The sequence below is a fragment of the Staurois parvus genome, unplaced genomic scaffold (genome assembly GCF_062004578.1).
Source record: "Staurois parvus isolate SC_StPar_1 unplaced genomic scaffold, SC_StPar_1.0 ptg001200l, whole genome shotgun sequence".
NCBI classification, from domain to species: domain Eukaryota; kingdom Metazoa; phylum Chordata; class Amphibia; order Anura; family Ranidae; genus Staurois; species Staurois parvus.
In genome coordinates this window covers 1,214,560-1,241,901 of record NW_028318996.1, presented here as the reverse complement: position 1 = coordinate 1,241,901, position 27,342 = coordinate 1,214,560, and the positions used below count along the sequence as shown (strand labels likewise).

General features: G+C 39.9%; 1 protein-coding gene across 1 annotated transcript; it reads left to right on the top strand.

Moving 5' to 3' along the window:
* Positions 1–12,818: 12,818 nt before the first annotated feature.
* LOC149438254 (olfactory receptor 6N2-like) lies at positions 12,819–13,766 on the top strand. The gene has a single exon (XM_089660094.1). The coding sequence runs from the start codon at positions 12,819–12,821 to the stop codon at positions 13,764–13,766; it is 948 nt and encodes a 315-aa protein (XP_089516220.1).
* The last annotated feature ends 13,576 nt before the right edge of the window (positions 13,767–27,342 follow it).

The window sequence follows — 27,342 nt, the reverse complement described above, 5'->3', positions numbered from 1 at the left end:
TGCAAAGTCTAGCCCTATTTTACTGTTATTCTCATTGAAATATAAGACTATATGAGCTGTGTTCTCCTTTGACTTATTTAGCCTTCTGTGTGTTCTGAATGGCAGATCAACTTCACAACACAGCAGTAAAATGGTAGAGAGCACAGGCTGCAAATAGTAAATATGTATGATATATATTTTTTCTACCAATACTGAAAATACAGAAATATATTGTAAATATTTTATTTTGCAGCCTCAAGCACAGTATATACATTTTTTTTTAAGTGTACCTAATGTAACAATAGGCAAATGATGAGTAATCTGGGTTGGATGGCAGCTTTTGAAGATGGTTTCCCTTGTTTTAATGAGAATTTTGCGCACAGAACTGAACCCTTGCTTTTAAAGGTGTGCTGTGTACTGAAATAGATGGCGATTTAGAGTCAGTAAGGTCCACAAACTGATGCACTACTGTCATGCAGGATCTTGGCATTAGCAGATTCAGGACATCTATTGAAAGTTCAGTCTTGTTGCTGTCACTAGTATTTTGAGTTATCGTTTCACTGACACTGCTGTAAGATGATTCTATGGTATAAAATGAATTGCTCACAGGTCTAATTGAAGGAGTGGGTATCTCTTTTCAGCTCCTGTAATATAAGTTTTCATTGATGCAGTTAAATACAACAGGAAAAAAAATACATATACATCGGATAAAACACTCTCTGACTGAAATTTTAGGATTTCACTATATATCCATAAAGGATGATTTGTCCTAGGCCCTAAAAAAAAATAAAAAAGGGAGAACATGCAAAATGTGTATATACAGAAATCCAAAAACATCAAGTGAAAACTGGGATGAGCTTGACATTGGTATCTATATGCCCGACACAGTCCTTGAAGGCATCAAGTCACTTCTCCATGGGTGACAAACCATGCATAACCACTTTGAGGTGAAGTGGAAATGTCCAAAAGGAACTCCAGCTGATTTTGTCCTCAGGAGGTTCCACTTTCAACCTGTGCAGTAGAGAATATTCTTGTTTGAAGATGGGGTAAAAGACTTTTGAGCTCCTGTAACATAAGTTTTGAGAGATGAGGGAAATGTCTGGGATTCTTTCAACAATAACTTTACAAGCGTGCACACTGAATAAACTCACTGAATCAAGGAGCACCGATAACGACCCACCTTAGCTCAGTTGGGCATAAAGATTGCTACAAGGCCTATTGTGTTTTGCTCTTGTATCTTGTGGACTCTTGGGATGTCTCTTCCCATCAGAAGCATAATTTTGGAATTATCATCTGGTGGTGGTATGACAACATTTCTTGAAACCTTTTTTTTAACAGAGAGGTCTTGAAACTTTCAAGTCATACATGTAATGTGTGTCTTTCGATGTAGGGATTTTCTCTCTATCATTGGGTATTTGATTGCACTCAGTAAGTTTAGGAAGATTAATTCCTTTTGTTCCTGTTATGTCTGAAATAATGAATTCTTCAACAGGGGCATTTCTTCCTGTGGGTTTTACTGTGTCACCACATGTGAGCAGAGTGTAGGACAGTATTTCTTTTCTTAGATGGAGCATGTCAGAGAACACATAATGGAGATAGGACCCCCTCGGTCTCTGCCCGAATCACACACCTACTGAGCGAAATATCAGACTGGATATCGCTCCACTTCCTTAAACTGAACCTCTCCAAAACCGAGTTTCTTGTCTTCCCCCCAGCCCGGACACCACCCCCCATTGACTTCTCCATCACATCCAACAACGCCACCATCAAACCCGTGCCGCAGGCCAGAGTACTTGGTGTCATTCTGGACTCCAACCTATCCTTCCAGCCCCAAGTCCAATCTTTAACTAACTCATGCAGACTCCACCTCCGCAACATCGCCAAAATACGCACGTTCCTAACCCCAGAAAACACTAAACAGCTCATCCACTCCCTCATCATATCATGACTCGACTACTGCAACTCCCTCCTCACTGGCCTGCCTCGCCGCTGGCTATCCCCGCTTCAGTCCATCCTGAATACGGCTGCCAGACTCATTCACCTTTCCAACCGCTCCGTTTCTGCCACCCCCCTCTGCCAATCCCTCCACTGGCTTCCGATTGCGCAACGGATCAAATTCAAAATCCTAATACTGACGTACAAAGCTGTCCACCATACTGCCCCATACTACATCACTGACCTAATATCCAAGTACCGCCCAGCACGCACACTCCGCTCCTCACAAGACCTCCTTCTCTCTATTTCCCTGGTCTCCTCCTCCCATGCCCGCCTCCAGGACTTCTCCAGGGTATCACCCATCCTCTGGAACTCCCTGCCCCAACCCATCAGATTATCACCTACTCTCCTCTCCTTTAGGCGCACCCTGAAACCCATCTCTTTAAGGAAGCCTACCCCACCCCCTGCTAACTTGCCAACCTCCTCCACTCTTCCTACCACTCCATCCCCCACAGCTATCTCCTCCTGTACCACTATCCCCTCCCTCCTAGATTGTAAGCTCGAAAGAGCAGGGCCCTCAATCCCCTCATGTTTTGCATTGTATTGGTATTGTTCTGTCACATGTTCTGTCCCCCTTTGTAATGTACAGCGCTGAGTGAACTATTGGCGCTTTATAAATACTGTATAATAATAATAATGTGCAATTGGCAATACCTAAGCAAAAATGATAGCCTTGACCATATATGGGTAAGAAACAGTCAGTTCTTATAAAACACAAGCATCAATGAGCTATTGTGACAATATTAGGGCAAGAAATGAGCAATCATTGTATTAAACAGATAAGTGGGCAATCGTGATCATACATGGGAAACACATGGGCAATAGGGACAGTCTTCAGTAAGAAAACAGGCAAATGTGTGGGCAATGAATAGACAGTCATTACAATATGCATGTTTGCAACAATATCTAACATTATGTTCACAGCTGTTGAAGGGAATTTTTTTTACACAAGATCAGCTCCAGGATAGTTCAGCTGAATTAAATTCTAAACCTCATGAGTCATGTTTTAAATATCTTTATCATATTCTAATAATTCACAATAAAACTCAAGTAAATACTTCTATTCTATACAAATACTTTTATAAAGCCATCTCCAGTATAGGCATCTATTCAATACTCTGAAGCAATGGAAATATTTAGACCTATAGCTGTTAAATTTTCCATTACCATTTTAGAGGTTACTTCACAAAAAGCCATAACATAGCCATTATAAACTAGTGAAACTTTTTTGACCAGCCACCTTTTATGTAATTCCCTAGGTGGTATTAGAATTTTTATTTAACTATTAAATTTCCTTTTCTCAGGTAATGGATAGGAACATTACCAAATGTGAAAGAAATGTGTCCCCCTGCCAACCCATTCACTCAACATGTGAAGAACCAGTTAAAGAACAAAAAGCATCCTTAAAAAGCACAAAACAATCCCAAAGTATCCTTTCTTCCCCACTGACTCCAATATGTTTCACAAAAATTTTGTCTTTCCTAGGTAAATTTTGTAATTACATCCTATACGCAATGAGAAAGCATGCTACTTCTTTGTTGGGCTGAGCACACTGTAATTTCAGTTTTTTTTAAAAAAGCAATGTCTAATGTTTTTCTCAGAAGTTGGAGATTGAGGGTATGAGAAGACCCAGAATACTTCTCGGGGCAATTTAGCAAAATGTTTGGAAACACATCGCTAGGTAAGAGGGAGCAACAGCTAACTGCCACTATCATTCTATAAAATTGTAATAATATCTAAAGAAATGCAGCAAGTATGCTAATAAGTATAATAAAGAAATACACTTGGTTGGAGCCACAAAAGGGTGATTATAGTATCAGGCCTATGAAAGGAAATTAAAGTGTCTATAAACCCCAATTCTATTTTCCCAAATGCTTCACTGTATACAGTTTTTTAGGTAAATAATTTTCTTGTGAATTTGTTGTTTCTCACTTGGAGATTCTGCCGGTAACAGCACTTTCTGTGTCAGACTGACAACACTAAAGCTGACCACAGATGGATAATTTTTTTTTTATCAGTCAAGCAGCTGATAAAAAAAGAAAAAATTCCCCCATCCACACATTTGAGGTGACTGAGGGAATCCTCCTCACTGCACTATTGCACTTTGACAGTGGGACTATCCCCCCATCAGAAATCAGAATACAAAATTTTCAAACAAGCCTGTTTAAGAGAAGTCTGTCCTTAGGTCAACTACTCTTAAACACAGCCATATTTTGATTGAACTTTAGCTGGTCCCTGCTGAACTGGCAGAATTTCAATCCATCTATGGCCAATTTATGGTCAGCCTGACACATGCACTACTTCATTTGGCCATTGAGCTGCCTATATGGTCTATCACAGGGGTGTCAAACTGGCGGCCCTCCAGCTGCTGCAAAACTACAAGTCCCATCATGCCTCTGCCTTTGGGAGTCATGCTTGTAACTGTCAATCTTGCAATGACTCATGGGACTTGTAGTTTGGCAACAGCTGGAGGGCCGCCAGTTTGACACAGTGGTCTATCAGATAGGCAGCTCAATGGCAGATTGATAAAGTACACAGCAAGCCAACAACACTGCTTCCACTGTGAGGCTGCAGCTTAGTGTTGTCATTTTGCAAATGGAGAGGCTATTACTGGCCGTATCTCCAGGTAAGAAAATTTGCAACAGAGTCACAAATAATGATTCATTTAATAAAATAATAAATTTGTATTCAAGTAAGGTGTTAGAGATTTCTATAATCGAGAAGTCAAAATTGGTGGCAGAGGAAATGAGAAAACAGATTTAATAATTTATCTTGTAAACACAAATAACAACACAATAAGCTGGGGAATTCAGCTTCTCCCACATGAATGCTCTGGGAATGATTCCTAATAGATTTCTGCTGGCTGTATAAAATCCAGGTGTAATCTAATCAGCTGGCATACAGGTATAGAATAACATCCAATCTGCAAAGAAGCTTTTAATCTCTTTACTTGGGGGTTAATGATACTAAAAGGTGAGTTTTTCCAAGTGTGAATAGGGCAGAAAAATAATTTCATCGTATTGTCCCAAATAAGGAAAAAGTATAATAGACTACTTCATACAAAGTTCATTTTGAAATTAATTTACATGGCACATGGTTTTGAAACAATATATCTCATTTTGTTTTCTTTTTTTTGTCTAACGTTCATACTTTTTATATTTTTGAAGTAGTAATAATAACTAGAAAAGCTACAATTTCTGGGGAAATTGTGTGAAGTGTTCTTGCCTCCAGCAGTAGTCTACAACTCACACTCTAGCTTTTGTCACTCTGCTGCCTGCTCACACACCTGGGTTCCTATGGCAACTCACTCTACAGCAAGGGCAGAGAAGAGCGGTTAAAAACAAACTGCTCCAACTTGCTCACTTCACTGGCGGTTGCCATCTTCAGACGGTTGTAGTTTAAAAATGATAAATCCTACACCAAAGAGCTTTATATTGTAAGAATTACAAGACCCAGACCTACATTTTTATGCATAGTATGTCTCTGAAATATTCAAAATGAAGGCACAGTCGCAGTTTAGAAATTGCCCTTCAAATTTGAGGTGGCTAGAGTGGAGTTTCAATGAATGTCAATGGGCAGTGTGAGTTGCAAACAAATGGTCATATTGTGAAAACTATCCGGACTATGGCTTAGGACATTTTTAGAGGCAGCAGGGATAGCTGAACGTTTTGATATAAGATTTGTGTAGGTGGGCTTGAAAATGAGAAGTGATGGCAGTTTAGAAATCATGTCCTGATTTTTCAGCTCATACTCTAGCTTTTGTCAGCGCCCACTGGTTTTGAACATTCCGCCATTCATTCCTATGGGACCAATTTCACCACAAAAACGCAGATATTTTGTGAACCATTCGGAGAAACGTTCCACAAAGTAATAGCACACCAATCGGGAACAATCCGCACGTTTCGGTATATTACTGTCTATGTAGTGTAAAAACTGTGGGAGGAGTTAGGGTGGTAAATTTGGCTATAATAATAAGAATATATATATGTGAGATAACAGTAAGTGGTCTTGCCATGCAAGAACACTTAATAAATAAATTGGGGTAGATTTACTAAAACTGGAGCACACAGAATCTGGTGTAGCTGTGCATGGTAGCCAATTAGCTTCTAACTTCAGCTTGTTCAGTTAAGCTTTGGCAATAAAATCTGGAAGCTGATTGGTTTCTATGCAGAGCTGCACCAGATTTTGCACTCTCCAGTTTTATTAAATCAACCCCATTGTATTTTGTAAATTATAGCATCAGTTCTATGGCTCATTTTTTTTAATGATTTTTGTTAAGTATCAAACAGAGGTAAGACAAAGTATTGTATTGAGCGTAAATGTACAATGTTAGGTAGAAAACAGGTGTTTGAGACATTTTGTTCAAATATCAACAGAGATATAATAGTGCACACAAATCAAGAGTGCCGATTGTAGCTTAGAGACATACTGTAAGTGGTTAGTAAGTTTCAGTACTGGATGGCCGGTGGAATTGCATATATAGCTCATGTATTTGAAAGGGAAGAAAAGTAAAGTAGAGAAAGAAAGAAAGAAAGAAAGAAAGAAAGAAAGAAAGAAAGAAAGAAAGAAAGAAAGAAAGAAAGAAAGAAAGAAAGGGATTGGTGGGGGGTGGGGGCGGTGTGAGAGGAGGGGAATGGTTTGGAGGGAATAAGAAGATGGGGGGAGGGAGAGTCAGACCAGGAGGTACCTGGTGGTGAGTGCATTTGGGTTCACTAACATAGACCATTCCAGGTCCAATAGGTTGTGATCAAAGTGCTTACGGAGGAAAGTCGTAATCTAGGGATCCCAGATTCAGTGAAATGAGGGCATTGTGTTTTGGAGTCGTACTGTTAGTTTCTCATTGAACATGGTACAATGATCTGTTTTATGGCTTATATAATAGTATCAGTGCTAACGTGTAGTGTAAGGTATGTGTTACACATGAAAAAAGACATGTCCATTCAGTTTAACCAATAAAAATAAACAAAATCTTTAAAAAAATGTACTGCACTTCACTGGTACCTAGACAGAACTGCTTATCCTTGCAAGCTGTTGGTATATCCAAAGGCCATATAACTAAGCATATAAAGAGGAACAAAATAGAGTGCGCCAGACAGGGAAACACCTTTTAATAAGTAAAGTAAGAAAATCGCATGTACAAACTAATGACTTGGGCATATAACTAGAGGAAAACCCTCTCAAGGTAACATCTGCAGCGACTGGACACACTATCACTAGCAATCAAAGATGGCAACCTCTGGAGCAGACACTGGACTGAACCATGGGTGAAGACACTACAAACTTGGCTCTTAAACTACAACTGTAAATGAGGGCTAAGACTGCATCCTGGGTAAGAAAGTACCTAAAATATATAAATTAAACATTTACAGGTGTTCCAGAAGAAGATACAAAACCCATATAATTCATAATCCAATTTGTTTCAGTTGGGAAAACAACTGCTCCTTGATTCCCTAAAGCAGGGGTCTCCTATGGCCCTCCCGGTGTTGAGGAACTGCAAATCTAGTGAGGCTTTGCAAGACTCTGACAGCCACAGGCAAGACTCCCAGAGGCAGAGGCATTATGGGACTTGTAGTACTTCAACAGCTGGAGAGCCGCAGTTTGGAGACCCCTGCCCTAAAGCAATCAGATACTCCCTGGATGAAAAATTGGTGGTGTTATTACTTATAAATATTGATAGCCAGTTGTATTCTGCACATTCGGAAACACAATAAAAAGAGTATGGTAAAGTTGCCACAACTATAACTGATCATTCGCATCCATGCAGTTTCCTCCATCTGGACTCTGCTGGAATCCTTCTCTGAAGCTTTTGATGTGAGTCGATAAATACGGTCCAAATGCCAGTGCTATGCTTGTTGAACATTGAAGTGTATACTGAGCCAAACTTTGCAACGTAGGTTTTGAATGATGGGGTTTGGTAGGCTTAGAAAATACTTTCTAAGCACCCCCTTTTAGGCATGTGAACATTCCTAAAGGAAATCTGCTTTGAGGGAAATGTGTAAGTACTTAAGTAGCCTTTGCTTACCTATTTCTGAAAATGCTAGTTGCCTAGATGACTGCCTAAAATATGTTCTTTTAATTACATTGGGGAGAAATGTCAATACGTAGATCTTGAGAAAAATCCAAATAGTGTACAACCTCCCAGGATTTAATAAAATTGTAAAGGATGTTGTCTAACCATAGTGTCCCATGATGTGCTCATGAACCTTAAAGTGTTTTCGTTATTTTGGATACAGTACAGTCTTTTTTTTTTCTGTGGGAGATTTCTCATTACTTCCTGTCCCATAGCCACAACAGAAAGTGAGTGGAAATCCCTCCAAAGTGAAGACAATTCCCAGTTGTTACCAGAAATAGGGCTCCTATTTGTAAGATTTCCCCTCTATTCCTGTTCAAAATTTGAGATTTTCCTTTACTTTCACTTTTGGTGAGAACACTAAAAAGGACAATTAAAAAATAAAACCTTTATATGCAGCATAAAGGTTTAACGTTTTTCATATTAATATCATTCAGATATTTGCACAGCAGCTTAGATGGGGGGGGGGGGGGTTAGATACAAATAATTTTGTAGCAAACCCTGACAGGTGTTCTAATTACTCTCTGCTCTATTCACAGTTTTAGATTCAGTTATTTTTAGTCAAATAAGTTTCTTTTAATGCAATATCAAACTTTCAGTGCATTTTGAAACCTGCGGCCCGTGGGTCATATGCAAGACAGCTATGAATGCAGCCCAGCACAAAACCTTAGATTTACTTAAAAATGTTCTTTTTCTTTTTTTTAAAAAATGGGTTTACACTCAGCAAACACAAACAAAAATTTGACAGTGTCTCTTTACTACATGTTTATAAGTTTTATCTTTCCAAAGAAAATTCTCCCACTCGTCACAATCACACCTTGTTCATGTCATCAATTTTTGGTCGCACCCTTATTTGTGAGCAACTATTTTCAAGGACGAGGGGCAAAATTTTAACCAAAATATCTGATGATTACCTTGATAATTCATTGAGAATTGCTACTATATTTATCGAACCAGATATTAGTGTGTCAGTTTATCAAAAACAGTGTCAAATATTGCGCTACTTTTATACTGCCCTCTTTATCTTTTATAATTAAAACTACTACAAAAAATGAAGTTTTATTACTCAGATAGGCACTTTATATCAGTGATTGTTGCCCAACTTTTTCTGCTCTTCAACTATCCTTATTAGTGTATTTTATGTGTGGTCCAAGACGATTCCTCCTCTTCCAATATGGCCCAGGAAGGTCAAAATTTGGACACCCCCCCTTAAAATAACACCATCTCCAAGGTGATCACTAGGAGTTTGAGGTGGTGATAAAATAACACATACAGAGAATGATTTGTGAGAAATAGGGTTTTTTAACATTTATCTGTTATATAGCGCAAACAATAAAAATGTACAGGCGATCAAATACCACCGAAAGAACGCTTTATTTATTAGAAAAAAAAGGACGTAAATTTCATTTCGGTTCAGCGTTGCATGACCGCACAATTGTCAGTTAAAGTAACGCAGTGCCATATTGCAAAAAATGGCCTGGTCAGGAAGAGGGGTAAATTCTCTGGAGGGCAATAGAGATTATCTTGGTGAAATGTATGTTTATGAATTGAACATTTTAGGAGAAGATTTTCATAATATAAATAAAATATGTAATGGTGATGTTCTCCATCATAGCGAATCAAGCCTTTGGCCCATTATATATTTCAGGCAACACTGCTTTAGCATATAGAAGACTCTGCTATCTCCTTCACAATATAAATCTCTAAATACTGTACTTAGACAAACAATCTAATTTTACAAGGAAATAAAGCTTTATCATGTTCTGCACTGTGTTTTTGCACTTAGAAAATGTGTACAAAATATGTAATGCCTCTGTAACCAATAAAGGACACCAGAATGCACTTATATCAGGCCTGCACGGGGGCAAAAAAATAGGCCTGGGCATTTTGGACTGAGCAACCCCAAGCCCGAGGACCCTTTCCTCGGAGCCCGGTGGTAGAGCGCCAGGGCCCAGTCACAACAGCGAAACAAAGAAAGAAGAGAGAATGAAAGAAACAGAGAGAGAGAAGGAAAGGCAAGAAGGAGGGAAGGAGGGAAACAAGGATGGAAGGAAGGAGGGAAAGAAGGAAGTAGGGAAACAAGGATGGAATGAAGGAGGGAAAGAAGGAAGGAGAGAAAAAAGGAAGGAGGGAAAGAAGGAAGGAGGGAAAGATAAAAGGAGGGAGAGAAGGAGGGAGAGAAGGAGGGAAAGAAAGAGGGAAATATGGAAGGAGGGAAAGAAGGAAGGAAGGAGGGAGGGAAAAAATGAAGGAGGGAAATAAGGAAGGAGGGTAAGAAGGAAGAAGGGAAGAAACAGGGAAATAAGGAAGGAGGGAAAGAAAGAAAAAGGGAAGGAGTTAAAGAGGGAAGGAGGGAAAGAAAGAAGGAGGGAATGAAGGAAGGATGTAAAGAAGGAAGGAGGGTAAGAAGGAAGAAGGAAGGAGGGAAAGAAGGTAGTAGGCAAAGAAGGGAGGAGGGAAAGAAAGAGGGAAATAAGGAAGGAGGGAAAGAAGGAAAGAGAGAAGGATTTAAAGACGGAAGGAGGGAAAGAAAGAAGGAGGGAAAGAAAGAAGGAGGGAAAGAAAAAAGGAGGGAAAGAAGGAAGGAGGGAAAAAAAGAAGGAGGGAAAGAAGGAAGGAGGGAAAGAAGGAAGGAAGAGAAGAAAGAAGAAGGGAAAGAAGGAAGGAGTGAAGAAGGAAGGAGGGAAAGAATGAAAGAGGGAGAAAGGAAGGATGGAAAGAAGGAAGGATGGAGAGAAGGAAGGAGGGAAAGAAGGAAGGAGGGAAAAAGGAAGGAGGGAAAGAAGGAAGGAGGGAAAGAAGGAAGAAGGGAAAGAAGAAAGAAGGGAAAGAAGGAAGAAGGGAAGGAAGAAAGAAGGGAAAGAAAGGGAAATAAGGAAAAAGAGTGAAAGAAGAAGGGGGGAGAGAAGACACAAGGCTGGTGGGGAGTGTGGCAGGGCATACACAGGAGGAGAAGGTGGGAAGAGGAGGGGCAGCTTTCTCTCTCCTCTCCCGTCTGTGGTGGTGGGGGGGAACTGTCAGCACTGGGGACAGTCTATCCTGACAGATCCCCCACAGCAGCTGCAGACAGGGGTAAACCCGGCGGCAGAGCTTCAGGAAATTGGGGGGGGGGGTCACGGGGGAACATACAGGAGCCCACAGCATGCAGGAGATGGATGGGAGAGGCAGCCGGCCGGCATATAGAGGAACCGAGAAATGTACAGTCTGGTTTCTATATGTGCCACCCAGCAACTCCTCCTATTCAGGGAGCCCCGGCCCACCGGGCAAATGCCTGGTGTTCCCTATGGCCAGTCCGGGCCTGACATATAATGAATTATTGTTATATAGGTTCTTATGTAAACCCAGTGATTGGATTTATATATGCTTTAAAGTGTATACTGTATGAAACCAAACATTTTACATATGCTTTAAACTGTTACTAACACCATGACTTTTCATTCACTATATCTGGTCTTAGTAAATATAAACTACTAAATACCTTTTCTGCTCAGCAGTTTATAACAGTCATGTGACTTCTGTCAGTGTCCACCCAAGCACTGGTTTATCTTATAGGAGGAGTTTTCATTCTCCTCTGACTGTCCTATGAAGCTGCATGACCCGTGACCCTCTGTCTGGACAGTGCTGATTGGCCATGTGCCAATTACATGCACCCTCCTGCAAAAAAAAGGAAAACAATTCTCTAGCAGTACACACCAACCAGAGAATTTTTACACAATGTGAAGGATTAACCCCTTAGGTTCCACAGTGAGTATAACAAGCATGCTTTACTGCATATACAGACTGATTTTACTGTTGTGGGTTTAGTAACACTTTAAAGTGTATGTGTAGCCATTTTTTTAGACATAGTAGGTAGGGGTTAAAACCTTTTCAATTTATTTTTTGCTGTCTGGGTCCCATTGCAGACTTCTTTGCACTTCCTATCATGAAGACACAGCAAGCAATGAACAATAATCTCAAAGAAATTAAGGGAATTATCAGGAATTCACAGCAGAGATGATCAGATCTGTATGGCTACACAAGAAAACCGAGATCAGACTATATATATATATACTCATAAAGTATATAATAGTGAAGCAAAAGACATCCACACACCAGCAAAAATAAAAATACAAGTGAACTACAACCAGATAACCAAAATAAGTAACAGGAAGCCCAGTAACTAACTATAGACAATATTTACAATATATACATGATGAGGAGCACAGGTCACGGAATTCCGGAGATGCAAGAAAGGGGGGAACCAGTAGCAGGATCAGGAGCAAGGGGAGCAGATGTAAGGCAACAGGGTGCAGGATGCAGATCAAGAGCAAAAGGTAGCATCATCTGACTTAGCACAGTAGACAAAACACACAAAGTGTAATAGTGGAAGAGAGACTTAAGTACCTTCCCAGCAGCAACCATCAGGTGGAGACTGATTACTAGGACCTGCTGGCTGCTGGGAGACACCTGCTGGTGGACACTGGAACTACAACTTTCCACTCTGGGAAGCACAGTGCCACCAGCAGGTGAACTAGGTCCTTATAGGAATCCCCCTATTAGGCCGTTGTCACCATAAGTTGCCGCCATTGGAAGATTTACTCTAACCAGGAAAAACCGAATGGTGAAACTACAAAGACAGTAATAAAAACTTATTAGAGGTTCTAATCCTTCCCCTCTTTATCCAAAACTGAAAAAAAGTTTTGGTTTAACACACACTTCCATGTAACTAATTGCATTTTTTTAAAGCCTCTAAAAATATCAACCTTCTAGTAAAGTGTTTACATTTGCAGACTAAATGATGGAACCCTGGAATAAAAGTAGTGTGTCTGAGTTTATTCTTGTTGGGTTTCCAACTCTGTACACCTATAGTCCATACCTTTTTGTATGTCTTCTTCTCATTTACCTTCTTACTATTGCTGGAAACGTGACTATTTTCTCCATTGTACAGCTGGACTCACAGCTCCATAGTCCAATGTACTTTTTCATTAGCGTGCTGTCTTTCCTGGAGATTTGGTACACTGCAGTTACCATTCCAAAGATGTTGATCAATCTTCTTGTGCCAAGAAAAAGCATATCTTTTGAGGGCTGCCTCTTACAGACTTACTTTTTCCATTCTCTTGGAGCCAGTGAGTGCTATCTTCTGACCACTATGGCCTATGATAGATACTTAGCTATTTGCCAACCACTGCATTATAATTCTATCATGACCTCCAAGTTGACTATAAAGTTAGTAGCCCTCTGTTTTAGTATTGGGTTTTTATGTCCAATCACTGAAGTAATCCTAATATCTAAGCTTCCTTTTTGTGGGAGCAATGAAATTCAACATATCTTCTGTGACTTTCCACCACTGCTCAACTTGGCTTGTACAGACACCTCCATCAACGTCCTGGCTGATTTTATAATTAATAGTTTTATTATCCTGGTGACATTCCTCTTCATAATGATTTCATACATTAGGATTATTTTTACGGTCTTCAAAATAAAGACATCAGCTGGACGATTGAAGGCTTTTTCTACCTGTATATCTCATCTGACCGTAGTCTTGTTATTTTTTACCTGTATTGTGTTTATGTATGTGCGGCTTACCACAAGTTACTCTTTGTACTATGACCGTGTGCTGGCAGTCATTTATTCTGTGCTAACCCCTATTCTGAACCCTATTATATACAGCCTGCGGAACAATGAGATCAGGGTGGCTTTTATACGGAAACTGTGTTCCAGAAAAGATTACGGCTCTAAATAAAGGACAGTTTGGCAGCTAATTTTAGCCACTTCTAACAAACTGGTGAACTGGTAAATTCCATTCAAAGAGCTAAACTCCCTTTTGAAATTCATGTAAGAAAACTGTGATACCCATCAAAAGATTTACAATTTTAATTTTTGATCCATTCACCTCTGCTGGACAATATAGACTGATGAATTCACTTTTCTTAAATGCACTTAAGCAATGCAACTTGGGTACTGACCTTCCCTCTGCCTGCTGATTGGTCAGTGAAAACACATTTCAGTCATGACTGTCCAAACTTCCTTCAACTTCAACTGTCTTCAAACTTCCACTGTTAGACTGACAACACTTTGTAATGAAGAGCCAGGGTTCCAGGGCTGCCTTTCCATCTCTCAGTCTAAGGAGTCTATTCGTTTTTCCACCCAAGATTTACACAATGTTTACCCAAAAGTCACACACTGAATCTTGAATGTTGGTGGTGATGTTCCCTGAATCATACTAAATGCAATATGCTTGCTTCAGAGTGCTCATAGACACATATGCCAGATATGTTGAAATATGCAGTTAAAGTGTTACTAAACCCACAACAGTAAAATCAGTCTGTATATGCAGTAACGTATGTTTGTTATACTCACCGTGGAACCTAAGGGATTAATCCTCTGCATTGTGTAAAAAAGAGGTTTGACCCTGACTTCTCTGATCCTTCCCTTCTTCCAGTGTCTCCCTTGTATCTCCTGATAAGACATATTGTGTGGCGACACTGCACATGCTCAGTTTGGTGTGTATTGCTAGAGAGGTTTTTTTTTTTTTTCTTGGGAGAGTGCATGAGATCAGCACAGGACCAATCAGCACTGTCCAGACAGAGGTCAGGGGTTTTACATCCTCCTAGAGAAAACTCCTCCTACAAGCTTTAATCAGTGCTCTGCTGCACACTGATAGAAGTTACAAGACTGCTTTAACTGCTGTTAAAAAAATTATATAGCAGTTTATATTTACTAAAGTAATTGCATTGCCATGTTCTGTGTACTGTTGGAGAACAGATAGAGTGAAGGCAGGGTCCTGGGTTTAGTAACACTTTAGGCCGGCCATAGACGATACGAATCTTGTAATTTTTTGTCAGCTGTCCACTTTTCCTTTTACCTGGGAGCTGACATTTTGTGTAAATATCTCCAGCATCCTGAGTTTTCCTGCTTTGTATTTGGTCATATTACAGAACCGATAGGGAGGAGCAAAAGGCTGGAGGGGGTAGGCCCAAGCTAGGAAACCAAAGATGCCTAATCTTTAAAAGAGTAAGTTTTGTGTCAGTGGATATTTACTGGTATTCAATACCAGTTTTATAGATTTAAAGGCCCTGTCTGCCCTGCTTGGTGGAAAGCCACGTAGCGCCTGTAAAATGTCCAAGAACTTGAAGGAGCATTTGACTTCAGGTGAACAGATCTGGTTGGCCTGGCCAAGCACCACCAAAGTTGCCCTCTAATTCATACACCTACCATCATATTTTCTCACCTCTCTTCAAAGATAATGGAGTGCTGGCACAGTATGACTTTTCACCAGCCAGTCAGGGTGGGCATATTTACTGAAGATGTACAGTAGTTACATTGTCTTGTTAAAAAAGACACAAGTCCATGGAGAAGTGTTAACTGAAACTGTGCTAAAAGTGCCCTCACACATTATTAGATATAACCATAAAATGTGCCTCTTAGAAACTGCAAGGTTTTGTTGGGGACAAGAAAAGAGTCTCATACCATAATAACTGCCATGCCACACTGAACTAGTGTGTATCTTGTATCCTTCCTATGTGAATTTTTCCACACATATGAAAATAATTGACAATAGAGCTCAAAAACAACCTAATTTAAAAAACTACATCTTTAAAAGTCTTCCTAGGTAATGTCACCTCATCGCCGCGCAACTCAAGGCTAATAGACAAGTCTTACTGCCTTCAGTGTGACAAAATAGACTGTGCACTTTGCAAGTGCAGTTGCACTCATTTTCCCCAAAGCTTAGTTAATGTGGTAAAGCTCTGCTGATTTCCATTATTCAATCATGTGCAGGAAACATGCTTTTTTTTTTTTTTAATTTTTCTTGCACCTGAATGATTATTCTTTAGAAAGTGAAACTTTATCACATTTACGTTTACTAAGGAAAAGTGTACAGCCTGTATGCCTTGAGTAAATCCACCCCGATGACTGCAAATACACATGCCTCTGTACGAGTTCCTAAACAGTTTTGATCCTAAAAGGTTTTGCCAAATTCATTCCTTTGATATTTTTCTGCAGCTTCAGCTACCAAATGTTTAATATTTACATGTTACCATGTGTAAAAGGTTTTGGCTATATGTGGATGAATATAAAGGCAGTATAAAATCTACAGTCATTTTTGTATGACATATGCTTTTCTAATTTTTTAAAATATATGTTCTTATTTCCAAAATAAGAGTAAATACGTGTACTTGTAAGGTGTCTGTAGCAATTTCCTGACCCTGTAGAAATGGTCTGTCCTCTCTTTGACAATTTTTCCTACAATCAAGAGAAACACATTGCAAAAATACTCCACCATTGGGTGGGACTTTAATGGCATAAAAAATGTTTTACATAAAATATATTAACCATACAGTTACAGTAAACATTTCACATATACAAAAAAGGTGCAGCGCTAAAGCACAAATAAATGAACGTATATACACATGCACAAAATCATGCAAAAATGTAAAGTGATACTGTGCACTCATATGTATGCCACTATATGGTGGCTAATATAACGTGAGGAAAAAATTGCTGTGTCCACAGATAAGTCCAACGTGAAGATGTGAGCAAGATCTCAACCGATCTATAGATTTCCAAACGACACAGACTGTGCACACGGTGAAACAGTGAGGATACAGATTACGCACTCACCAGATGCTCAACCTTTATGCGCTTTTATATAATATAGAGACTTCCAATATGTCATCAGAGGTCTGGTCAGATCTGGTCAGGTCCCCTTCGTTATCCCATACTTTGCACTCAGCCTTCTCATTAGATGATGACCACTCTATGGATGTACCTGGCTCCCACAGGAGCTCAGAAAAAACAGAGGAGGCCAATAGTGCAATATGTCTTAGGATACTTTATTCCCACACACAAACAGATGCTAGTCAGGTACAATGCAAGGAATAAAATTAGAATGAAGTACTGACCCAATGTAAAGTTGCCGCAGGGACCCCTCGTGGTGCCGGCGGTATTAGCGTCAAACAGCTGCAGTCCGACCCTAGGGTCGGGCTGCAGCTGTTTGACGCTAATAAGGGTCGGGCTGCAGCTGTTTGATGCTAAAAGGGTCGGGCTGCAGCTGTTTGACGCTAATACCGCCGGCACCACGAGGGGTCCCTGTGGCAACTTTACATTGGGTCAGTACTTCATTCTAATTTTATTCCTTGCATTGTACCTGACTAGCATCTGTTTGTGTGTGGGAATAAAGTATCCTAAGACATATTGTACTATTGGCCTCCTCTGTTTTTTCTGAGCTCCTGTGGGAGCCAGGTACATCCATAGAGTGGTCATCATCTAATGAGAAGGCTGAGTGCAAAGTATGGGATAACGAAGGGGACCTGACCAGATCTGACCAGACCTCTGATGACATATTGGAAGTCTCTATATTATATAAAAGCGCATAAAGGTTGAGCATCTGGTGAGTGCGTAATCTGTATCCTCACTGTTTCACCGTGTGCACAGTCTGTGTCGTTTGGAAATCTATAGATCGGTTGAGATCTTGCTCACATCTTCACGTTGGACTTATCTGTGGACACAGCAATTTTTTCCTCACGTTATATTAGCCACCATATAGTGGCATACATATGAGTGCACAGTATCACTTTACATTTTTGCATGATTTTGTGCATGTGTATATACGTTCATTTATTTGTGCTTTAGCGCTGCACCTTTTTTGTATATTATTGTGTATTGGAAGGTTTTATATGGTGCCTTTGGTGTACAGCTGCTGCTACTTGGAAGGCGCTCACTTATTTACACGTTTTTAAAAATTTCACATAGTAGAATTAGTATTAAGTCAGAGAGGTACAATACACATATACCCATTTGTATATAGTTTTACATATGCAGAGATCATTTAAATTATCCGATATGTTTCAGGGACAAATGGCTCCTTCTTCAGGGATATCTCTCCAAGCAATACAGTATAATAAACGTAGTACCAAAGGATGAAGTGGATGTCTTTCTCATAAAAACAAACAAAAACAAGTTGCCAGCAATCCCATCACATCCCTTAGCTCATCACCAAAAATGGGAGAGGGGTGGGAATACCAAAGCCCAAGAAAACCAATCAGGCAAACACTGAGACCACCTCAGCAGGATACATTGGATTGAACTCAGAGTCCAAGTGGAACATAATGGTATCCTAAGATCACAGAGTGAACGGAGATTCTCAGCTCAGAAATGAAGATGAGAATACAGTTGTGGGTGTCCCCCTCCCAGGGGATAATGTTCTATATTATTATTATTATTGTACAGTATTTATATAGCATCAACAGTTTGCTCAGCGCTGTACATTATAAAGGGAGACAGTACACAAGACAGTACAGTAACAATACGATTGAATACACGAGGGGTTCGAGGGCCCTGCTCCTTGGAGCTTACAATCTAGGAGGGATGGGATAGTGGTACAGGAGGAAATAGCTGTGGGGGATGGAGTAGTAGGAAGAGTGGAGGAGTTCAGTAATTAGCTGAGGGCGGGGTAGGTTTCCCTGAAGAGATAGGTTTTCAGAGTGCGCCTGAAGGTGAGGAGAGTAGGTGACAGTCTGATGGATTGGGGTAGGGAGTTCCAGAGAATGGGGGAAGCCCTGGAGAAGTCCTGGAGACGGGCATGGGAGGAGGAGACCAGGGAACTAGAGAGTAGGAGGTCTTGTGAGGTCTTGTGAGGAGCAGAGAGTACGTTTTGGGTGGTATTTGGATACCAGATCGGTGATGTAGTTTGGGCAGTATTATGAACAGCTTTATAAGTCACTGTTAGCATTTTGAATTTGATCCGTTGGGCAATCGGAAGCCAGTGGAGGGATTGGCAGAGAGGGGTGGTGGATACGGAGAGGTTAGTAAGGTGGATGAGTCTGGCCGCAGCATTCAAGATAGACTGAAGTGGGGATAGCCTGCGGTGGGGTAAGCCGATGAGGAGGGAGTTACAGTAGTCAAGGCGTGATATAATGAGTGAATGGTACATGTTCCTATGGAAGACTACGGGTAGAGCAGCTAGGATGAAACAACTGGATGACGAGAAGACATGCTCACTTCTTTGAAATTTTCCAGATTACAGAGCAGTGCCCACATTTTATGCAGTAGCTTGTAGAATATTCTAAAGTCCATGCTAAGCTTCATCATCATCACAGTCAATTTCAGCATTTGCTAATTGGCACTCAGCCTACTCCATTTGTGATCACATTTTTTATCCTGATGTGTGGGCATGCAAACAAAGTGACATATGAAAACAAAAACATTGAGCTAGGTTCAGGGTATGCAATATTCAGGCACAGTCAAAATACACATACGGTATATATTAGAGTAAGCAGCCTATAAGGAAGTTATAGATTTTTGTTCCAATCTTTACACAGGAGAAGATGTCAGAAATGATAATTCTCTAGTCACAATTTTTTTAAATTGAATTGTATATATCAGTATATCAGTGTTACTAATGTAGCACCCTCTAGTGTTGTACTAGAGTAGTGTGGGTAAATCTATTGTGTATGACTCATGGTAACTGTGTAAGTTTGTAAATCAGGTCGGGTTACTGCAGGTCAACAGGCTGGGACTCTATCACCTCCACCTGGTTCTGGAGGACCATGGAACCTTCCAAAAGTCAATGGGCAGAAGGGGTGGAGACCTAATCTGCATGTTTACGGGAGTTTAACCAGTCCCAGGTTTGGAGGTCATGATAGAGTGGTGAGACCAACCCATAAATATGGTGGGTTTGCAAGGGAGTTGGGTCAAAGATAGAGTGCTGAGGAGACTGTCGGTTGCCTGGGAGGGGTCCCCTAGGTCTAGGGCGCTGGTCTCCAGGCCCGGCTCGGGCTCGCTTAGTAGGATCCTTTCAGTATCACAGTATGAGCAAGATCAAAGCCTGGGAGGAGTGGGAGCAAGGACAGCGTGAGCATATCAACACACCCAGGGATTCACAAAGGAAAAGACTGCCACATGTAGCATGCTTTTAAAGGACAGCGCTGTGCTTAATCCTTTTTCCTTTACCTGGGAGATCTTCAGAGCAACTAGGAGGGCAGGCAGACTGTGGAGCTGGGAGCAGTTCTACAGGGGAGAGGATGCATCTCTGCATGTAGTTTGAGACAGCTAAGCTAACTTCCAGAGGGACTGCGACTCCCTTGCCTGTAAGGGGCAGCTGATTCTGCTCAGTAATGACTGAGGGCTTTCAAGGAAAAGAACAGTCCAGGATCTGTTTCTGTAAATAGGAAGGAAGTTGTCCCCATGCATTGATTCAGTCAAGTTGGGCATCCCATAATCCCTATTACCCTATCCAAAGTACATTGCCTAATAAAAAAGCAAAAACCAAGCTCATGGACTGTTCACTGACTGTGGATACAAGTGTGGAAAATGTGTGTTATCTGGTTGTGCGAAGGTTAGAGGGATTCAGAAACACAGCAGCCTTCAAGAGGGTAGTGCTATACTAACAATGTATTGCACCGCAAAATTAAATGCTGACAGTATTTTCATACAAGACTAAAGGTGCTTTACATAGTTACATAGTTAGTCTGGCTGAAAAAAGACAAAAGTCCATCCAGTTCAACCATAAAAAAAAGTTACAATCCTATACCCACAGTTGATCCAGAGGAAGGCAAAAAAAACCCCCCAGCAAAGCATGATCCAATTTGCTCCTGCAGGGGAAACAATTCCTTCCTGATCCCCTGAGAGGCAATTGGATATTCCCTGGATTAACTTTACCTATAAATGTTAGTATCCAGTTATGTGTATCTAGGAAATAATCCAGGCCTTTTTTAAAGCAATCTACTGAGCTGGCCAGAACCAACTCTTGAGGGAGTCTATTCCACATTTTCACAGCTCTCAATGTAAATAAATCTTTCCGTATTTGAGATTAAATCTCTTTTCCTCCAGACATATAGTTGTCATCATAACAAATGTCCCCATTGGAAGATAAGCCCCGTATTTGTTCTGGTAACAACTATAAAATGCTGTATTTCTCCCAACTGTCTGTATTTCTGAACACCATTTAATGAGTATCATGTCAGATCAAAATGATGAACCCATGTGGGGACACAGAAAACCATAAAAATCTGATTGAGATTCCAACCCTTACCTTCTTTATCCAAAACGTAACAAAAACATTTTGCTTATAGAGAGAAGGGTCTCTTTAGGGGTGATAAGGAACTGGTTACGGCAACAGTTAAACAATGGTCTCAAGGTTCTCCTCTCCCATTGGCCTCTCTGTGCCCCAGAGGCTCAGGCAATATTTATTTTCTCTTTTTTTAACTTACCTTTTCCAGCATGTGCAGGTCAGTTACATGACACATTGGGGTTTATTTACTAAAACTGGAGAGTGCAAAATTAGGTGCACTTCTGCATAGAAGCCAATAAGTTTCCAAGTTTTATTGCCAAAGCTTAATTGAACAAGCTGAGGTTAGAAGCTGATTGGCTACCATGCAGAGCTGCACCAGATTCTGAGTGAACCAGTTTTAGTAAATCCCCCCCATTGGGTCATCTTCCCCTGCCAATCTCATCTAGCATTGGGCAGTCCCTGATGATGCAGAAACCAACCCTGACGTGATTATACTTTGAGTGTAGAGCACTGTGAGGACCCCCATCAGGATCCCCATGGAAATTTTCTATTTACAGGTTGAACTTTAAATGTGTCATATATGAGTGTTATTCATATGTCTCTCCTGTGGCTTAATTAAAGCTCTGAAGGCTGCAATTAGGCCATGCGCATTTACAATGTATGTATTACAGTACTCAGCTCGGTAATGGATGAGATGGCAGATCTGCGCTTATAGACTGGCGTGTATGCCACCACGGCATTCGATGCGAATGCTGCCGGCGGTAGGCCGCGGGCCTGTATCCACATATCAGCAGCATAGTACCACATGGACTTCGTATGGCCAGGCGCCGGGCAGTGCGAACTCCGCATGTAGGCTCATGTATATCTCTACAAGCCACTACCGACCTGAACTGTATCTGGATGGATGTGTTTTAATAAAGATCGTATTGGGCCCATTCAGATACAGACTGGCACTGTTTAATCTAGGGGATGCTTGTACAGAGAACGAACATACTTCTAGGAGCTGATAACATGTAAAGGATGGGAAGCTTGCTCTCCAAAGAGAGCTCACCAGGGGGAGAGGGAGGACTGGTTTAACTGGTTTGACTGGCTTTCAGTGTAGGTAAGAGGAAATGTTACACTCCAACCAGGATGGACATTCTTGTGTATGGACATTCCCTATACATTGTTCTGTGGGAGGGGATTGACCTGACCCTCGTGTGGGGGGGCGTGTGTGTTTCTTTGTAAGTGAATAAAACAAGAGTCGGGGTTAGAGCCAGACACAGAGTAAATTCCAACTCCAACCTGAGAGTGTCGCCTGATCATTCCTGGGTCACAGGAGCTCCATTTTCAACACAACTCAATAGAGCTAAAAACGTTTGCATACCAGTTGGAAGTGCAGGAATCGTAGAGCTAAGCTGCAGTCGCGGTAAGTGGAGGGCGTAATACGGCTGCAGTGAAGTTCGCACAGCTTTAAAGAAAAATTTGTTGAAAGCAAATTTCCAAGACAGAATGTGTTCAGATTTTCAGGTGAACACATTGAAAATCTTTCAGCCAGGACAACAGAGGTTATCTTGTAGCAAAAATGAATCACTGTATGGGAACAGCACCAAAGTCAATCTTAAGGCTGTCCTCCAACTTAGAGATGGGCCGAACACTATGTACATTGACTGAATAGGCCAGATTCCAGCTGGTCCCGTGTAGACATGTGCGGTTCATTTCATTCTGAATTGAAATTTAGACACCTTTTTTGTTACATCCGAATTTCTGAATTACAATAGTAATGACTTTAAACAAATCCAAAATAACGAAATGAAATTTCGGCTAAAATTCAAATCGATTTCAAAAACAAATTCGAAATATAAACATATTGCTGATTTGTGTGTATGTGACTGACTTTGTGTATTAGTGTTAGAATATAGCTGTCTTCCGAAATTCAAAAAGAAAAGAATAAAACAGAATAGAATAGGAAACAAAAGACTAGAAAATAAAGGAATAGAATAGGAAGCAACAGAATAGAAAAGAATATAGCCGTCCATTGCAAAATTGAAATTTAGAAAACAATAGAATAGAAAAGATCAATCACCCCGCCGAGCACCGAGGATGATCATTCTCTGCATAGGGACAGTTATATTTCCTGCAAGCTTTCACTCTTGGTTGTCTGATTCCCCATTAGGGAGCTCAGCAACCTCACAGATGTGAGTACATTATTGTACTTTACCTTCTCTTTGATATTTTATCCAATTATCTGTTAAACCAGTACATCATATGGAACTTTCCTGCCACCTCTGTCTTTTTTTCCTTATTCTTGGAAATTATTACCTCAATTATTACCCAGTTATTACCCATTTCTGACCCTTGAACTATGTACATTACACAACTGACCCCTTCATTCTGTACATTACTCCTGACCCTGTACTCTTTGCATTACCCACCCCTGAACTATGTACATTAACCTCTCTTGAACCCCTGAACTCTGTACATTACATACTCCTGATATCTGCATTTTGTTCATTATATACACCTGATACCTGCACTCAATATGTTACATACTTTTGACTCCTGTGCTCTGTACAAGTTTTAAACTCCTTCAACACCTAAATTTCCCTGTGATGCACTCTGCCTGTGGGTTGGGGGGAGAATGGTTGGGCTCAGGCCCTGGTGGGGAAGCCCTATCTGGTAGGCTGTATGAGGCCCCATGATCTCTAACATCGGCCCTGGACACACCGCACAGCAATCCATCAGCAGCTGGTTCAACCACCAATAAAACCAGCTGCTGACAAATTGCTGTGTAAACTTGTCTCAATATAATCCAACTATGGATTGATTATTGAGCCCACATACGACTATAGATTGATTATTGAGCCCACATACGACTATAGATTGATTATTGAGCCCACATACGACTATAGATTGATTATTGAGCCCACATACGACTATAGATTGATTATTGAGCCCACATACGACTATGGATTGATTATTGAGCCCAGATACAACTATAGATTGACTATTGAGCCCACATACAAGTATAGATTGATTATTGAGCCCACATACGACTATAGATTGATTATTTAGCCCACATATGACTATGGATTGATTATTGAGCCCACATACAACTATAGATTGATTATTGAGCCCACATACAACTATAGATTGATTGTTGAGCCCACATACGACTATAGATTGATTATTGAGCCCACATACGACTATAGATTGATTATTGAGCCCACATATGACTATGGATTGATTATTGAGCCCACATACAACTATAGATTGATTGTTGAGCCCACATACGACTATAGATTGCTTATTGAGCCCACATATGACTATGGATTGATTATGGAGCCCACATACAACTATAGATTGATTATTGAGGCCACATACAACTATAGATTGATTGTTGAGCCCACATACAACTATAGATTGATTGTTGAGCCCACATACGACTATGGGTTGATTATTGAGCCCACATACGACTATAGATTGACTATTGAGCCCACATACAACTATAGATTGACTTTTGTGCCCACATACGACTATAGATTGATTACTGAGCCCACATATGACTATGGATTGATTACGGAGCCACGTACAACTATAGATTGACTATTGAGCCCACATACAACTATAGATTGATTATTGAGCCCACATACAACTATAGATTGATTTTTGAGCCCACATACAACTATAGATTGATTTTTGAGCCCACATACAATTATATATTGATTATTGAGCCCACATACAACTATAAATTGATTATTGAGCCCACATACAATTATATATTGATTATTGAGCCCACATACAAGTATAGATTGATTATTGAGCCCACATACAACTATAGATTGATTTTTGAGTCCACATACAACTATAGATTGATTATTAAGCCCACATACAAGTATAGATTGACTATTGAGCCCACATATAACTATTGATTGATTTTTAACCCCACATACAACTATGGATTGATTATTGAGCCCACATATGACTATGGATTGATTATTGAGCCCACATACGACTATAGATTGATTTTTGAGCCACATACAACTATAGATTGATTATTGAGCCCACATACAACTATAGATTGATTACTGAGCCCACATACAACTATAGATTGATTACTGAGCCCACATACAACTGTAGATTGATTATTGAGCCCACATACAACTGTAGATTGATTACTGAGCCCACATACAACTGTAGATTGAATTTTGAGCCCACATACAACTATAGATTGATTACTGAGCCCACATACAACTATAGATTGATTATTGAGCCCAGATACAACTATAGATTGATTTTCGAGTCCCCATACAACTATAGATTGATAATTGAGCCCACATACAACTATAGATTGATTACTGAGCCCACATACAACTATAGATTGATTATTGAGCCCAGATACAACTATAGATTGATAATTGAGCCCACATACAACTATAGATTGATTACTGAGCCCACATACAACTGTAGATTGAATTTTGAGCCCACATACAACTATAGATTGATTACTGAGCCCACATACAACTATAGATTGAATTTTGAGCCCACATACAACTATAGATTGATTATTGAGCCCAGATACAACTATAGATTGAATTTTGAACCCACATACAACTATAGATTGATTATTGAGCTCACATACAACTATAGATTGATTATTGAGCCCAGATACAACTATAGATTGATTATTGAGCCCACATACAACTATAGATTGAATATTGAGCTCACATACATTATTTAATGGTTTTACATTTAGTGCCCGGTCACACCAGTGCGCTTTCAGGTGCAATTTGTGAATTGAAATTGCACCTGAAATCGTATCAAATGAATGTGAATGTCAGTGTCTTAACATCTGCAATTTGCTGCAGAGCAATTTCTAAAGTAGTTCTTGCATTACTTTTTCTGCAGTTTTGTTGCAATTTCACATACATAGAATGGAATGTAAATCACACTGCAAATTGCAAGAAATCTTTGAAAATCTTCACAAGTAGCAATAAAGTCCTCACAAATCGCACCTGAAATCATGCTGAAATTGCACACAAATCGTTTGGTTTTAAATCGGAGAAGCGTGTCCTGTGACTTTTTTTGGGGGGGGGGGTTTGAGGTACAGCTCCTGAAATGCAATAGCTTTGCAAATTTGTCATTGGCATGCTTGTATTTGAAATTGAATATTACATTGTCACATATCAATTCTAAGTTCCCCAGATTATTATTTCTGTCTGGCCCTTATCCAGATTCTCCCTTACTTCATGTTTTCTACAACCATTATCAGGAGAGTGAGGGGTTAATCTCTCTAATGGAGTTTTGGATAGCCGAAAAGCCAGACAGATGTTCTAATCCTTTCCCACTCTATCCAAAATTAGGAAAAACATTTTTGGATTGGCATACAATTACACGTAAACTGACAATTAAAAATGTTGTTTATAGTTATGATTGAGAACCTGCCTCCGAAGACCTGGAAACACATATGCCAGGAACTCAATTAAACTTTGAAACTGCGTATACCGCGCTAAAAATGTTTTAATGACCTCTTGCCATTTATGTCAGTAAGTAATAATTAATAAGATAAGGGAATTTCGAGTCTCCCATATGGCAAAGGACGGGTGAATTCCAAACAGTTTAAAGCTATATAAGCTAAAAAAGGATTGTGTCTATTTAATGAACCCTACACGTCACAGACAGCATTCGGGTTCATTTGATGTACAGAGACGTTTATCGATTCCCATAGACAAAAAAATGTCTTTCACGACTATTTGAATATTAAAAGGTGAGTTTTTCCCAATTTAAATATATATAGTTACATAGTTAGTCTGGCTGAAAAAAGACAAAAATCCATCCAGTTCAACCATAAAAGTTATAATCCTATACTCACAGGTAGGCAAAAAAATATGTAAAGAAAGGAAACAATTACAACACATAAGTCCAGTTCAGCATAATATGTGTCTTGGAAGAATTTTCATCACTCTGTCTTTTGTACATAAAGATATGTTCTGCTTTCTGCGTAAATTAAGGGAAACATATAGCTATGCAGTTGCTTACCTCATTCTAAAAATGCTAGTTTCCTGGCTGTCTCTGGCTTAAAAGAAAATTAGTTTTTTTTCTGTTTATTGTATTTTATTTATGTTTTTAAACTGATGTTTTATTTTTCATTTTTATTTGATTTTTATTACTCATGTTTCTTTTTAACTTTTTTTTCCCCCCTTTATTTTTTACCTGGTGATTTTGCCAGTAAAACACTTCCAGTCAATGTTCACTCACCCTTTTGTATCAGTACAGCAAAAACAATACAGGACTATAGAGCCCCACCCCTCTCAATTCTGTATTACAA

What these genes read in the sequence shown, in the direction of transcription:
- LOC149438254 (XM_089660094.1), top strand. Translation starts at nt 12,819, where the DNA reads ATGATGGAACCCTGGAATAAAAGTAGTGTGTCTGAGTTTATTCTTGTT.